The following is a 16,378-nucleotide window of genomic DNA, read 5'->3' on the forward strand; positions in this document are numbered from 1 at the left end:
GTTTTCCCAATTAAAGGACAGGAGCCCTTGCCACAGAAAAATGGGGGCCCCAGTCTCTCTGCCCATTTGATCTTTGCTCGGAGGATCCCACCTTGGTCCTCCTCTCTCCAAGTACATCCGATGAGTGAAGATAGGAAAGTTTGTCGTAGAGCTTTGAATACCAAGTCACAAAAACCTGGAATGACCCCTGTGTGGTCTCAGGTGCAGCTGAGCTTACCGAATACCAAAGCACCAGAACACTAGACATTTAGATGCTGTGTGTTGACTGTATCTTTGATCTGGGATCACTCAGGGTCAGCTCAGTGTCTCTCACTAGAAATTTTCCACTAAGTCATTTACATCTCCAATCAACAAATACACGAAAAGGCGATGCACTTCTGTAACCCAGCCAAGTGGAGGCAGAAAGATCAGGAGTTCAAGACCAGCCGGAACTACTTGAAATCTAGTCTCAAAGCAACAACAACAATAACACACACACACACACACACACACACACACAAACCCTACTATGTGCCAGGGACTAGTGACATGAGGCAGTGCACAAAGCCCTTTCTCTTTGTTGGGCGGGGGAAGCAGTGTGTTGAGGAAGACAAGAACAAACATATTCACTTATTCACTCAGGGTAGAATACTGACAACAAACCAAAGGCATGATTTACCCAACTTCTTCTTGGCAAACCAATAACTTTATTAGGGTTACTTATAGGAGCATAAATGACTCAAAAACAGTTGCATCATCAAAAAGTTCATTCCAGCATAAGCAATGACTGCTAAAGATGTAGCTTCCTGGCTAATTTTCAAGCAGCCCCACCCAAGAGTCTCTTTAGTAATTACTGTCCATTACAAAAAAAAAATGTTTTTCGGGACTGGAGAGATGGCTCAGAAGTTAAGAGCACTGGCTGTTCTTCCAGTGGTCCCAAGTTCAATTCCCAGCAACTACACGGTGGCTCACAACCATCTGTAATGAGATCTGGTGCCCTCTTCTGGCCTGCAGGGATACATGCAGACAGAACACTGTATATGTAATAGATAAGTAAGTCTTTAAAAGAAATTTTTTTTCTGCTCAAGACTGACAATGGCAGTAATCTATAAATATAATACAAATGTCTGGGACATTTGAACAGAGCAAACAGCTGTGGCTTTGCTAGTCGAGCCTATGACCTCCCCAGCTATGAGTTTTACCCTGATTTATAATACCAAATATGAGTTCTGTCCTATGGTGTGGGCCTTATATCCCATAGAAAAGCACCTATCACAGCCACACCACTATTGTTCCAGAGGGCACATTTTTGCCTGATGTATAACCCATATAGAGTCCATAACAGAGTAAGATTGTGACCACTTCCTTAACAGCCTGCAGAGTTCCTTCCAGCACTACAAAAGCCAGTAAACAGGGAGAGAGCTCCAAGCTCTGTTCTAGCTTGCTTTTTTCATCCAAAGTGTGTTGTATCTTCAACAATAAGGACTTAACGCCTAACTCTGGCATGCAACCAACAGCAGTCACAATAGCCTACTTGATGTGGGGGCTCACAGGGGCCTCCCTGCACTCATCTGGCACTGGGGTCATGCCCTTTCTCACCTATGTAGTATACCTTCATTCAGACTCTCCGGATTGGCATTATACAATGAGATTTTTTTTTCACAGAGGATGGGCATGATCTCTGGAGGCCCGAGACTATTCACTGTAAAAAAAAAAAAAAAAAAAAAAAACACTAGTGGTTGTGTGGTTCAGCATCTTGGGGGACACCAAAGAATAGTTAGCAAGGTCCAATGCATCATGGGAAGATCTTGTCACTATTGTCAATTGTTTCCTTAAAAAACTAAAGAGCAATGTTGGGCACCACATCATGAATGGGAGCTCCACCCTATCTTTTGCTCCAGAATGCACATTCTCCATAAACCACCCTATGCCCTCATCCTGGGGCACTGTCACGGGGTTGCCATGCATTTCCCTGCCCATGATGGTCTTGATAGGGATAGCTCGTGACGCTCAACTGAACTGGCAGAGAGGGGTGAGTGGGATTGTGCTGCCATCTGCCATTCCTGCTAAAGGACTGACTCTCTGGGTCTGGACCAGTACCATGGCCACTGTTCGTTGACAATACCTGGTTACCAAAAGAGCCCCAATCTCCATGAGGTTTTTGATACAGAATTTCATTCTATGGTCCAGGCTAGCCTAGAACTTTCTATGTAGACCAGGCTAGCTTTAAAATTATGACAGTCCTCCTGGATGTGCATGTGTTATGCTGGGATTGCGGGCACATGCGTGACTCCAGCCCAGGGTCCTTCCTTGAAGGGGGAAATGTTTACAGCTTTTCTGAGAGGACAGCTGCCTGTTTATCGGATGGTCTTACCCTTCTCACGTATTTCACTCTGTCCTTGACTCCTTCTTTCTCCTCTCCCGTAAAGCCTTCTAGAAGCTCTCTGGCACAGCGTCTGCCCTTCTGTCGATATTTTGGCTCAACGCGTTTGCTTTTTGAGTGGCCTGGAGAGACTCTTTTGTCCCTCCCTCATCCCCTCATCTTTGCTTTAACGCCTTACAAAGCCAGTTTACATGTTGGTCTGAATCACTTGGATCCGTCCCAGCTTCTCCTATGCTGTAAAGGTCACACTCCACTAGGGGAGCTCAATGAAAACACTGAAGTCCCCATCCCCATCCCTGGGTAAATCAACTTCTTTTGTAGCTTTCTGGTAAACACAGTACTCAAAGCCACAAACTGGCCATTAGTCACCACCTCTCGCAGGCTCAGTTCCCTTAGCAATGCCCGTCATTCCTCTCTGACCTCCAGTCCCTGCTAGCCACGAAGATCTTAGACATAGCCAAGTGTCCCTATTGGCTTGTCCGAGGGACTTGTTTTTCTCCTATTGTCTCGGTTTATGCCATCTCCATCTCAAGGAGGAATGGGTTCCACACGACTCAGGCCATTCCCATCTGCCTCTGTGTCCCATGGCCTCACACCTAAAGCTGAGAGAGGCTCTTTTATTCATTTTTTAAAAGTCTTTCCCCTGAGGCTTAAGAGATGGCCTGGTGGTTAAGAGTACTCACTACTCTCCTGAAGGCCCTAAATTCGCTCCCTAGCAGCCATGTCTGGTCATTCCCAGGGATCCAACACCCTCTTCTTCTGGCCTCTGCAGACACCCACACTTGTGGCATACCTGCATACGTATATGCAAAAATAATAATAAATATGTCTTTCCTGATCCAATCAGTTCAGAGGCTAAGTAGTCTCTGATTATCATAGTTTATTGCACTGGGCCATAATTAAGGCCTCTGCCTGCATGCACTTTTCTCTGTATTAAAGATTGGGCTGCGAAGCGTTTTCTCTCGCTTCCCCATCACGCCTCCTTAAGCTCCTGTTCTTTCCTTGGGTTTCAAGTCTTTGCCTCCCAGAAAACCCATTGATGGCAGATCTAACTTGCATTCCGTCTCCCTTGCATCCTGCCAGCCGTAGGAGGCAGCAGGCTAACCCTTCCATCTCATTCTCCCTTGTCAGCATTTTCCCTGCCAAAGCAAAGGCATCCGTGTGACACTTTCCTACCGTAATCCCTCCCTTACATAGGTGAGTTATTTCTGGGCAGACATCTGAGCTTCAGTTGCATGTCATCACCTACGACAAATGCCGTGACTGCTTCCAGCGCTCCCTCAGATGGGTCGGCCTCCGATGTGCATCTTTTTTTTTTTTTTTTATTAATATTTTTTATTTTCCATTTTAAATTTAGATAAGAAACAAGGTTGCTTCACAAGTCAGTACGAGGTCCCTCTCCCTTTCCCTCCCCTCCTCCCGTGCCCTCCCCGCATCCCCCCCCCCCCGTTATCCCCTCATTCCCCCAGGGAGGGTGAGGCCCTCCACGGGGGTGTCCATAGTCTATCATTTCATATAGGGCAGGGCCTAGACCCTTTCCCAAGAGTTCAGGGTGAGAGTGCACCTCACATTGTTCTATGGGAGTCCAAAGTCCGTGTGTATACTTGCCGATGTGCATCTTATCACCCATGGCAGATGTGGTCCGCTGGTCCCCGTTTGGAGGGGTGTCTTAGTTACTGTCCTATTGCTGCCATAAAAATGCCCTAACAAAAGCATCTTAGGAGTAAAGGGCGTATGTATTTTGCTTTACAGTTTCAGAGGGATACCAGCCACCATGGCAGCAGGCAGGGAAGGTGACTGAAGCAGGAGGCTGGCCGGTCACACCACATCTTCACTGGGGAAGCAGAGAGTGAATGGGAAATAGAGTCAGGCTATAAAGCCTCATGTCCTGTCTCCAGTGACCCACTTCTTCCAGGGCAGGGCACCGCCTCCTAAAGTTTTCACAGCCTTCCCAAACAGTGCCACCATCTGAGACTACGCATTCAGTCAAACACAAGAACCTGGTATAGGGGGCTTTTCACATTCAAATCATAATAGGTACCAATTCTGTTACCAGGCTTTCCCCAGGGGGGTGTATGCAAACATTTCTTCCCCCAGATAAGGCACTGATGATAAAAACAAATGATTCTACCCAGTGCTACCTAGGTGAAGCAATGAGTTTGCAATACCATAGGTTACTTACAGATCATGAGAAGCTCTTCAGTGAAACTGTCTGCAAGGTCGTCAGGGAGCTCCAGGGATGCAACTTTTAAACATCTTCGCCCATGCCAGGGTAGGCTTTTCAGTGATATGGCTGCTTCACAATCATCCTAGTGATGTTCCTAAGATGTTAAGAGCCTCAAAGACAGGGGATCATATGTATGGCCTGGCCCCTTCCAGCCTGGGCCAGAGTGATGGTGAAATATCCATATGTCCCCCTCAGCCCCCCATTAAAAGGGATAGGGGTGGGTGGTTCTGGTGCCAGCATAAACCATAGATAGTAGGGTGCCCTTGTGGATAATAAAAAGGATGCACACACATTCCTGTGGTTGGGGGCCTGTAAAAACAGATTCTCTCCCTGCCTTGGGACTAGGAATAACTCTACCATCTCTTCTCCTTCAGCTGAAAGCCACAGATGCAGATGAGGGCGAGTTTGGGCGTGTCTGGTACCGTATCCTCCATGGTAAGTGGGCTGCCACAGGACAGGAGGGATGGCTGCTGCCCAAAGAGACAGCTAACCAGAGCTGATGACCAAGTGCTATACACACAGGCTAGAGTCCAGGGGGAAGTGAGTTACCTGATTGTTAGCACAAGCTAAATATATTCTAAGCAAAGGGTGGTATACTAGCCTTGTTCCTAAGATTTCCATATGCTACAGTGTTCCCAAAACTGTCACCTTGACAGAGGGGACCTTGGAAGTCAGGGAAACTCAATGGGGATTCACTCTCCTTGGGCCAACTAGAATCCGGAGCCCTTTCTTGAGCCACTCGCCACAGCCAGAGCATGAAGCCCACTCATCTGCTGGCTTCTAGGATCAAGAGTGAAGAACTCCAGGGGATGAATGTGAATAAGTGTGTCCCTGGAAAGAAACCAAGATCATGGGTACCAACCCATCCCAGTTGGGTCCGCTACATCCTATATTCACTCACTCACAGACAGTAGGGTTTGGGTTCAAGACCCTTCTGAAGTTTCCTGGAACTTCCCTACCCACTGTGGAAGTGGAAATGTGGAAACAAGGGTTAAGGCCTTGTAAGACTTAGGCTCCACATAAGGAAAAGGCAGATCCACACAACCCTCTGTTAGGCTATTGTGGGCTTTAATCAAGTTCCCAAATCCTGTAGGCAGGTCCAACATGCATTAAGGCCTGAAACCCACTATCCTCCATCTTACAGGCATCCTCCTCCTAGTCCAACCCATGCATCTCATGTGCCCCTCTACACAGGTAACCATGGCAACAACTTCCGGATCCACATCAGCAGCGGGCTCCTGATGCGAGGCCCTAGGCCCCTGGACAGAGAGCGGAACTCCTCCCACGTGCTGATGGTGGAGGCCTACAACCATGACCTAGGCCCCATGCGGAGCTCTGTCAGGGTGAGACAATCAATTGCAGCCTGGGGGGGTGACGGGGGGTTGGGGGGGTGGCGGGGGGGGGGGTGGTGCAGGTTTTGGTACTGACCGACATCTTGGGCCAGGAGCTCGGTGATCTTGGATTTGTCCTTTTGTTCTGTGACTCAGTTTCTCTAGCTGAGGAAGGGGCTCCATGACACTCATGTCTGTCCTAAGGGAGGAAAGAGGGCTCCTCACCAATCTGTCCTTTATATCCACCCAGCTCTCCACAATGCATTGAGGAAACCTCATAGACAAGCCGGGAGGACTAGATACCAACATTATTTTGTAGATGAGGAAACAGAGACACAGAAAAGTGTCTAGAGGCGGAAGCAGGACTTGAGACTATGTATTTCGGGTCCAAATCCAATGCTGCTTCTATTGGAACTGTTACTAAAATACCCCCATCCCATTCCCTGTTGCCCTATCAAGTGCATTCTTTGTACCCACCCTCACTGGGTCAAAGGACCTTCTCTCTGGACACACAAACACACAGATCTGTCTGTGTTGTTTATACACATCTCTCCTTGACATGCATAGCAGCCCACAGGCCCCTAAAGCTATAGCAAGTGAATCAGCCAAGGTCCCTGTCATGGGGAGGAGGGAGGCGGGACTACAGCAGGCAGGGACTTGTACCCAGTCATGAGTGTGGCTGAATCAGCTGAACTTGCCAGCCCATCGCTACCTGCTGTTTCCTGGGACTGGAAACACCGAGCCAAACATGCCTGACCAGCTGACACCCCTTGTGGGTGTGTCCAAGTGGACACAGCAGAGGGGTCGGGTTTATCGGATCCTTACAGAGCTTGGCGGCTGACACGGTCATGGTGACGGTAACGCTTCCCCACGTGCAGGCTCATGGCAGTGTGTTCCCTTCGCAGGCTCACTTCAGGTCATGGAGTGGCCGGCGTCAGTGAGGCCCAGGCTGGACCCCTGGATTCCAGGCTTCCCAACCACAGCCCTCTCTGTGGTCCCTTCCCCTCCCCCCGCCCGCCTCCTCCCAGGGGGCCCCCCTCCTGGTGTCTGATCATTGTGGGGCCCGCTACATGCCATTTTTAGCCACCAACCTTGTTGTTAAACCAAATTCTTTGCAACACCCCTGGGTGTAAAACAGATCAAAGGCAAACTGTGTACTACAGCAGGGGCGAGGCACCCAGCCATAGCCACAGGCCCCTTACATGCTCCTGTCCTCAAGACCCTGAGGAATAAGAAACTGACCCACTTCTGAGTTAGGCCCTGCATTGCATCCATTCTGCAGATGAGAAGACTGAGGCAGAGAGGAACTAACCAACTTGGTTTGGATCTCATGGCAGTATGGGTAGAGCCAGGCTTTTCACCCCCACGAAGGAGGCCCAGACTGTTCTCTTACCTCTACACTATACTAATCTCTGTTCCACAGTGTCCAAGAAGGCTCCCCAGAGCCCTGCCAGGAACTACAGCCTCGTTCCCAAAGAGTAACTTTAAAAATTCAGGTGCTGTCCCTGTCTCCGCCCCCCCCCCCATACACACACATGAAGATTTGATGACCTTTGCAATGTAGAGCCACCATACCTCTAAGAAACCCAGGAAAGTGAGGTATGTAATGTAAAACAGGCAATGTAATCCCTGCTTTAGGGCTGTCATCCCTGCTTTAGGGCCCAGAGACCGCATTCTGAGGCCCAGAGAGCATGGAGGAAAACCATCCCTATGGATGCTGGGCATCTCCGGATACACATGCTCTTCGCATGCCCACATGCACAAGTGTACGCTCGCACCTGCCGCCTTGCCCTGTTGGAGGGTACGGCAGCTGTGTGCCCACACTCTGGATAGAAAGCAGTCTGGTTCCGCGAGGCAGCTGGCAGCTTCCTCCTGTTCAGCAAGAATTCAGCCAGCCTATATTTCCTGTTCAGCTGTGTCTCTCGGGTTCACAAACCACACACCATCTTCCCTCCCGTCTCTACTGCTAAAAATGCAGACAGAACCATCGAAAGCCTGGCCACGTGTGGCCAAGCTACATGCCGCCTCCCTCCTGTTCCCCTCACACTGGCAAACTGACCGTCCCCCCCCATGGCCCCCAGAAGTCAAGGTCATTAGAACAAGCAGATTCCGGAAAGGGAGGGCTTGGAGTTTTGAAAGATTGAGGGTTCGTTTCTGTTTACATAGAGTTCCCGAAATTCGCCTGTGCAAATTCCTCCCACAACCACCACGCCCAGCATCTCCTGCAACAAGTTGTGGGTGAGGTCAAATTTAGAAGGTTCCCTACTACAGCTGTTCTCTGAAGTGGACACTGCTATTTGCATAGTAGATTCTTGATGTCTGGACATGAGAACAGTTAGCACGACAGGCTGTGGAACCCCAAAGCAATGGAGTACGGAGCCCTCTGTGAACCTCCTTAGTCATCACATACCTCTTCTCCCCTGCCTTTGCCACCCTACCCACCCTGAGTCCTCCTATAAATTCCTGCGAACCCTGGAGGGTGTGTGTGTGTGTGTGTGTGTGTGTGTGTGTGTGTGTGTGTGTGTGTGTGTTGGGATAATTCCAGAGGCAGCTATCAATACAGTCCAAGTGCCAAAAGCAGGTTCTCTGAGGCTGAATTGCCTACCCCTTGCCACTGACTTCTGCAACCTGTGCCGTCCACACTGAGCCACCCCACTCCGCTTACTCCCTTCTCCATCCTGCTTCAAGGTCATGCTACTCTGGCTCTAGGGAGTCCAGAGAAGAGCTTCTCTTATACTTGGACCGGTTCACCCCCAGCAGAGTCTGAGAGTTGGTAGGTAGGGAGCCAGGAGACCCCTGTCTTCTCCCCAGCCTTCCTTGTCCCTATGAGGTCTTGGGAAAATGACTTCCCCTCCCTGGAACTCTGTTCCCATCTCTTAAAGGAGGCAGAGCCGAGGACTCCTGGTAGCTTTTGTGCACCTGCAGGCTGGTGTCCCTTCCCCTCCCTCCACCCTGGCCTTCTGGCAGCATGAGTCAAGTCTACAGCAAACTGTGTGGATGTTCCCAGGTACGGGAAGATGACAGAGACACAGCTTGTTCATAGACACAGCTCTCCAGGAGCATCCTTTTGACAGTAGCATTGTTCTACATCTGACACATACTCATTAAAGGGAAATTTCAAAATGTATAGAAAAACAACAAGGAGCATCACACAAAAATCATACAATTCCAACACAGTCACCTTCTTTGGTAGGGTCCCCAAGAAACAACTCCAGGACAAGGATTATCATGAAAGTCACTAATAAATTTCCCCAGGAAATTGGGAGAAGGGACCAGGAAACTCCCTTGGATGTGGGGGGGACTGCCCTCTGTTTCAATGGTGGCCCTAGCAGGAGCCAGGGATCAGTTTCCCAACACCATTGTCTGCCCTGGCAATCTTCAGAGGGCTTCTGTGTGGTGGTCACGAGGCCCTAAGCATGACAGCTTCTGTCCTTGTCACCTTTACATTTTCCCCTGAGTCTGTCCTAGATGCATTTTGATCTTTGGATAGAGTTAGTTGCTTTTCTATTGCTGTGACAAAACACTATGACCAAGACCACTTACGAAAGACAGCATTTTATTTGAGGAGTAATGATTCAAAGGGCTGGAGTCTTTGACCCTCATAGCAGGGAACATGGCAGCAGGCAGCCATGGTACTGGAGCAATAGCTGAGAGCTTACATATGACACGAGAGAGAGAGAGAGAGAGAGAGAGAGAGAGAGAGAGAGAGAGAGAGAGAGAGAGAGAGAGAGGGAGGGAGGGAGGGAGGGAGGGAGGGAGGGAGGGAGAGAGAGAGAGAGAGAGAGAGAGAGAGAGAGAGAGAGAGAGCTAAAAGCTCACCCGCAGTGACGCACCTCCTCCAATAAAGGTCACGCCTTCTAATCCTTCCCAAAAAAGTTCCACCAACTGAAAACCAAGCGTTCAAAGATATGGGTGCCATTCTCATTCAAACTACCACATTTACTGTCTAGTACTTCCATGACCCTGGTGTCTTAGTTACGGTTTCTATTGCTGTGAAGACACCATGACCACAGCAACTCTTATAAAGGAAAACGTTTAATTGGGGTGGCTTACAGTTTCAGAGATTTAATCCATTATCATCATGGTGGGACACAGAGGCGTGCAGGCAGACATGGTGCTGGAGAAGGAGCTGAGAGTCCTACATCTTGATCCACGGGCAACAGGAGTCTGCGTCCACACTGCGAATAGCTTTAGCATAGGAGACCTCAAAGCCTGTCCCCACAGTGACACACTTCCTCCAGCAAGGCCACACCTCCTAATAGTGTCACTCCCCGTGATCTTATGGGGGCCAATTACACTCAAACTACCACACCTGGCATATTTTGTCTTCCTAAGCACCTCAGAAGCAGTGTGGCATGAGCCATTCGCAACATTCCCATTTCTCACTAGAGAAACTTGACCACCCCAAAGTGTCACTGATAGTCATCGGTCAGTGCAGGACTAAAAGGTACCTGGGCACCAGCCACGTGCCAGGTCCTGTTTGAGGAACCATCTTCAATGGGAAATAATGCAGTGCCAGGTCCTCCAGAGGGTTCCTCAGCTGGCTAAGGGAGCAAGGACAAGAGCCTGGGTTGCCAGCCTCCACTCTCCCTGAACCAAGCCCTGCACATCCCTGCAGGTGATCGTGTATGTGGAGGATGTCAACGATGAGGCCCCCGTGTTCACACAACAGCAGTACAACCGCCTGGGCCTTCGAGAGACAGCAGGCATCGGCACCTCAGTCACCGTTGTCCGAGCCACTGACAGAGACACTGGTAAGGCGGGCAGGGGTGCCGTGTCTCAGAGTGACACTCCTACTGCCCAGGGGGGCCCTGTCGTCTGTAGGCCCTCCATGGAGCCACACCCAGGCTTGGGAGGGGCTCCTTGGATGGTATTCACTCTTTACAGATGCCCAGGCCCAAGAGGATTGGAGTCTGGGAAGTTATCCAAGCTCTGATGGGCAGAGGAGAGTGGAACACTTTGCCCATCCAGATTAGTCATCCCAGGACCTAGCAGCCCAATGCTGGCCTTCAGCATGGGCCCAGAAAGGGCTGAGTAAAGTACCAGAGTCATATCCTAAAGCTAGCCTAGGCCTACGCCTCCATTCAGCTGCCACCCTTACTGCACAGGGAATGCCCAGAGCTTGATACTTGCAAGTCTCCTCTCAGGCCATCTTTCCTGTAAGGAAATGATCTGCTTTGAAAGCAGCCCCGACCTAGCAGAGGTTCCCAAGCCCTGGAAATGGCCACAGTGATCCGTGCAAAGTGAAGGGGACAGGATTCCAGGGTACTGCAGCCTTCTCTGTTGAGCCTGTGCCCAGTTAGGGGAGGGCTCTTCCCCACTCCACAGCCCCCAGAGAGGCCCCTAAGCTACCTCTCTGCCCTGGCTGCAACCCAAGCCTCTAATTGGATACCCCAATGGTCCCCATGATCCCTCAGCATTGGAAATCACCTACCTCCCAGAATGAGTGACAGGGACATAGATCTAAGGATTTTTAGCTGGGCCAGTCTCTAAATGACACATCAGCATGTGGTCAGGGTCACTGTGTGTTGCTGAGGCCTCTTCTGGCACAGGCAACCCTTTGAGAAGCTGGCTAAAGTACTGGATGCCCCCTGCCAAGCTGAGTGGTTTTGTCCCTGTCTCCTTGCCTACCTCCCCAAACTGCCTGCCTCCTGCCTCAGCAGTGGTGTGTAGGGGAGGATGGGCAACTCCTTGGCACCAAGAGGCTCTTCCACCAGGGAACCAAATGAAGGCTTGGCTACTCTGAGGGTGCCTAATGCTTTTAGATCAAAACATCGCCACAAGATGCCTGCTTATCCAAATACTCAAGACAGGCATTTGAACTTAAAATTTGAATCTCCAGGGACAGAGCCAACTCTATCTATCACATCTCTAGTTCCCAGTATCAAGCCCCGGAGGAGGGTCAGTGGTGTGCTGGGCCTTGCCATCCACCTTGACCTCTGCTCCCTCCTCTGCTAAGTCTTTTGGTGATAGTGTATTGCTGGGGGTTGGAGGGGGACAGCCAAGGTCTCTCAGGGGCAGCCCTGGTGTAGATAGCTCAAGAAGCCACAAGGCAGCCCCACCCCCATCTGGGTCTACACGGTTTGTGTCTTCTCGAAGGGGACGGTGGCCTGGTGAACTACCGCATCCTGTCGGGCGCAGAGGGCAAGTTTGAGATTGACGAGAGCACAGGGCTCATCGTGACTGTGGATTACCTGGACTACGAGACCAAGACCAGCTACCTGATGAATGTGTCCGCCACAGACCGCGCACCCCCCTTCAATCAGGGCTTCTGCAGCGTCTACGTGACACTGCTCAATGAGTTGGATGAGGCTGTCCAGTTCTCCAATGCCTCCTACGAGGCAGTCATCATGGAGAACCTGGCTCTGGGCACAGAGATTGTGCGGGTTCAAGCCTATTCTATTGATAACCTCAACCAAATCACCTACCGCTTTGATGCCTATACCAGTGCTCAGGCCAAAGCCCTCTTCAGGATAGATGCCATCACGGTAAGGAGGCATGTGGGCGTGGCAGGGCTTTCCCAACATAGTGTGCATTTGCTGAGCTCCTTCTGGATGCACATCTCTCCTTAAGATAAACGTTCTTGTGGTACATTTCTTCTAGTATTTTAGGGCACTATATTGAAAGCCAAGCAGTCTGGTGTCCCTGTTATTAGGCAATGGAAGTTACAATAGGAAAAGCCAAATGCTTTCCCTGATAAATTCACACAGCCATAGGCTGCTTCTCTGGATACCAAAATGTGTAAGATTTCCCCTTGCTCTAGGTTCTTGATGCCCACTGGGTACCCAGAGATTTAGGTCAAGTCTGAGTAGATCCACTGAGTGGCATCTGTGGGAGCAGTGATGGCTGCCAGTCTGCCCCACTTCAGGTGCGGGCCACACAGCTGTTTACCATGTTCCCTGACTAACCTGCAGTAGGAGAGTCCCCAGGGCCCCTCCTGAGCGTCAGGTAGCTGTTTACGGTCACTTCAGAAATGTCTTGCTTCCTACTCTGGCCAATTCTGAGACTGTTTCAAAGGATTCAAATGGTCAGATGAAGAGATACATAAGGCAAGCTCTGGGTGCCCCCTCCAAGCACAGCCATGTCCCCTGCAGAACACCTGTAATCCCAGTTCTCAGGAGGCTGAAGCAGGGGGATCCAGACGTCCAGACCAGCCTAGGCTATATGGCAAGACCCTATCTCTAAAAGACAAAAATAAAATAAATGAAAGGACGTGCAAATATTTATCAGCCCAGATGTGTTCCAACCATACAGGTCAGGGGCTTCTATGGCAGCTCCAGTATGAAGTCAATTACGTGGTCTCCTTTTCTCTGCTCTCTCTAGATGCTCCTATTACCAGCAAATTCTAAGAGACTATTCATCCTGTCATATTCCCTAGCTTACCATTATACAAGGAATCTCATCTCCTTTTTCAGTTCATTTATTAGGAAACTCAGGTCTAAAACTCTTTCCCATCTCTTCAGCAGCTACCCTGAGCTAGTTAGTCCCCTTTGCTTTAGTGAGTCTTTTGCCAGAATCCCTTCTTTGACTATACGCAAGGTATGAATCTCTGATGGCCAATCTGATGAGGGGGGTACAGGCTGGCAACCTGGACCATCACGGTGCAGAAGGGCGATGCTGGCAACCTCCTAAGCTTCCTGGAAGGCCATCTTGCTGTGCACAGAATTCCAGCAGAGTCAGGATAGCATCCTCCACATGCAGAACACACCTTTTGAACCAACTAGTGTGAACCTGATGCAGCAGCTTGCCCGTGTGCTGCCTGACCTGGACAAGGTGGATGAGAGCCACCAAGAGTGCCTGCAGTGTGCCGGGCTTTGGTCTAGGGAGGATTGGGAGCATAAGCTGAACGAGGGCTCTCAGGCAGGGAATGGAAGAGAGCACAAAAACTATGTGAGCCTGAGCAGCCCTCGAAAATATAGGCAAAGCATCGTGGTGGAGCGATGGGTATCGCTGAGCCCTCTACCTAAAGGGTTGGAGACCCTTGTAGAAGAGGTGGCTGGCATCTGGATTGGATGTAAGAGCAATGGGATCTCAGCCAGCAGTCTCATGGCAAAGTTGGGCTGGGTTGATGGCATGAAACATGGCTGGCAGCGTGGGGGTGGGAGAAGATGGTAGAACCCAGCTGGAGCCTGAAACTGCTGCCTGATGTCACTGTGATGTTTACCTCCATCCCCCTCAGGGTGTGATCACAGTCAAAGGCTTGGTTGACAGGGAGAAAGGTGACTTCTACACATTGACGGTGGTAGCAGACGATGGTGGCCCCAAGGTGGACTCTACCGTGGTAAGTGGCTCCTGGGTGAGAGCCCCACTCAACTCCAATCCCTTCTGGGCCCAGAGTCTCCCCAGCCCCTGACATGTAGCTGGGGCATGGGCAGTCTCAGGACCACCACACAGCCAGACACCTGGGCTGAGACCTTGGTCAGATGGGATGGTGGCATGGGCCGCAGACTCATGGGGAGTGGGTGGAAAGTGCCAGACCAGCCAGTAACCCTCTGCATCTGCCTTTCTCTCCCTTCCAACTTCGGTGCCGCCTGCAGAAGGTGAGTAGCCACGAACTCCTCCTACCTTCCCCGGAGATAGGGTCTGCGGGGCAGAGGGCTGGCAAGATAGTGGAGCGCGCAAAGGCGATTGCTGCCAAGCCTGGTGGCCTGAGTTTGATCCTGGGACCCACGTGGCATATGGATAGAACTAACTCTAAGTTGTCCTCTGACTTCCACACAAATTCTGTGGTCCACGTCCGTGCTCAGTCACATCTACCCACTCCCACCCTACTACCCCCAACACACGCTGAGCCAATCGATCTCCGTAAAATGGAACAGGGGAAGCATGTAACTATCTACAGCAGGCATTCCAGTCGGTCCCTTCAGGGCCTCCCCATCCCATCCACTCTCCCTTCCCAAACTCTGTCCTCCAGGTTCTATCTAGCCCCTACGGGACCATAAGGTGGAAGTGTGATAACAAAGAAACACCTTCTTGGTGGCTGTGTGACAAAGGAAAGCTGCTTGACTTCTCTGTGCTTCCCTTCTCTCCCTAAAGGGGATGTCCCACCAGTAGCCCTGCCCTTCTCAGAAGGGGTGGCAGATCTTAGGAGGGAGATGTGAAGGAAGGTGCACAGGGCCAGAGCCCGGAGAGTGCTTGGATAGTAGCAATGGTCGCAGGGTGAGCTGGGTGAGCCCCATTACCAGGACCATGTTGCTGAGGCCCTTGGGATGACTGCTGAGGTCAGAGGTTCAGACCTATGGGACAAAGCCCCAGATGAGCTGTGCCTCGGTGGATCTCGGGAGTGAATGGGGATTTGGTCCTCACACAGCTGGCTCTCTTCAATCTCTGGGGCAGCAGGCAGGAGTCCTAAATCTCCCAGCAGGATGGCCTAAGACTTGGAGGGTATAGGTGGGGCCTCTAAGCAGATCTTAGCGTCTTCCTCAGGGCGGTGGGCCTCAGTGGTGGTGAAGCGTCCGGGAATGGAAACTGAGAAAGCTGGGTATCCCGTGAGAACGGGATGCCACTCTGGCGTCCAGGTACCCCTTGCTCTGATGTGGCTGGCAAGTGCCTCTCAGGCATTCTCTCCCACTCTGCTGTCTGCTCTCTTCGTGCCCCAGATACGCAGCCCAGTTGGCCCTGCGCTGCTCGAGATGCTAGGGTGTAGGTGCAGGAGAAGGCCTTTAAAGGTGGTACAATTTCCTCTCTGAGGCCAGGAGCCAAACCACAGCTGGCTCACCTCCACCTGACTCCTCCCTACCCCAGCCCTGGGGGGAGGGGCAGGAAGGAAGGCCCAGCTGCAGGAGAGCTCCTGAGTTGCACACTTGGGTGCTGGGGGATGGGCAGGAAAATGAGGTCCTGAGGCTGGGAGCTGGAGAAGGCCCCATCTCTACTCACCCACCAAGGCTGACTCCCCCCAGCCCACCCTCACATCCACCGCTGGCTGTGATCAGAGCAGCAGCCATGGCAGGGTCATTGACGGACTATGCCAAGCCTCTGCTGGGCCCCTGGCGCAACAGAAACCCAAAGTATAGTTAACCCTGCCTGCACAGCATGAACTAGATTGAGGGAAAACCCCGGGTCACAGTGCCGCTGTGACTTAATACAAGCCTTGTAAGATGTCAGGGAACCCGGGGCGGGCTTGCCAAGGTCCATTCAAGCTGAGCTCTGCAGAATGAGTAAGAGTTAATGTGGCCAACGACGAAAAGGTTTTCAGGGGGAGGCAACAGGATGTACTGTACGTAGGTCCTGTGGTGTGAGGACCTTGGCTGACCAAAGAATTTGAAGGTCCAATCAGAGCAGTTGTCTCTGCTGGGTTTTGCCCTGAGCGCGGGACACTAGGCATCATCATTTCCATTCCCCATATGAACGTGCTTGCTTAGCAGATGCACAAACTCACTGATAGACACGTCCAGGCTGACTGGGGAAAGACTGAGTGAGTGTCCATCAGACAGGAAGGAGGGACAGTGGGGATTACCA

At 51.1% G+C, this 16,378-nt stretch overlaps 1 protein-coding gene across 1 annotated transcript in view; it reads left to right on the forward strand.

Moving 5' to 3' along the window:
* The window catches only part of Cdh23 (cadherin related 23), a 365,574-nt gene that overhangs the window by 273,834 nt on the left and 75,362 nt on the right, over nt 1-16,378 (forward strand). Inside the window, 6 exon segments of the mRNA XM_040732605.1 lie at nt 4,964-5,024; nt 5,784-5,932; nt 10,539-10,674; nt 12,020-12,408; nt 14,100-14,201; nt 14,458-14,460. Coding sequence (XP_040588539.1) covers nt 4,964-5,024; nt 5,784-5,932; nt 10,539-10,674; nt 12,020-12,408; nt 14,100-14,201; nt 14,458-14,460 — 840 coding nt within the window.

This window comes from Mesocricetus auratus, unplaced genomic scaffold (genome assembly GCF_017639785.1).
Source record: "Mesocricetus auratus isolate SY011 unplaced genomic scaffold, BCM_Maur_2.0 Super-Scaffold_100027, whole genome shotgun sequence".
In the NCBI taxonomy this organism is placed as follows: Eukaryota; Metazoa; Chordata; class Mammalia; order Rodentia; family Cricetidae; genus Mesocricetus; species Mesocricetus auratus.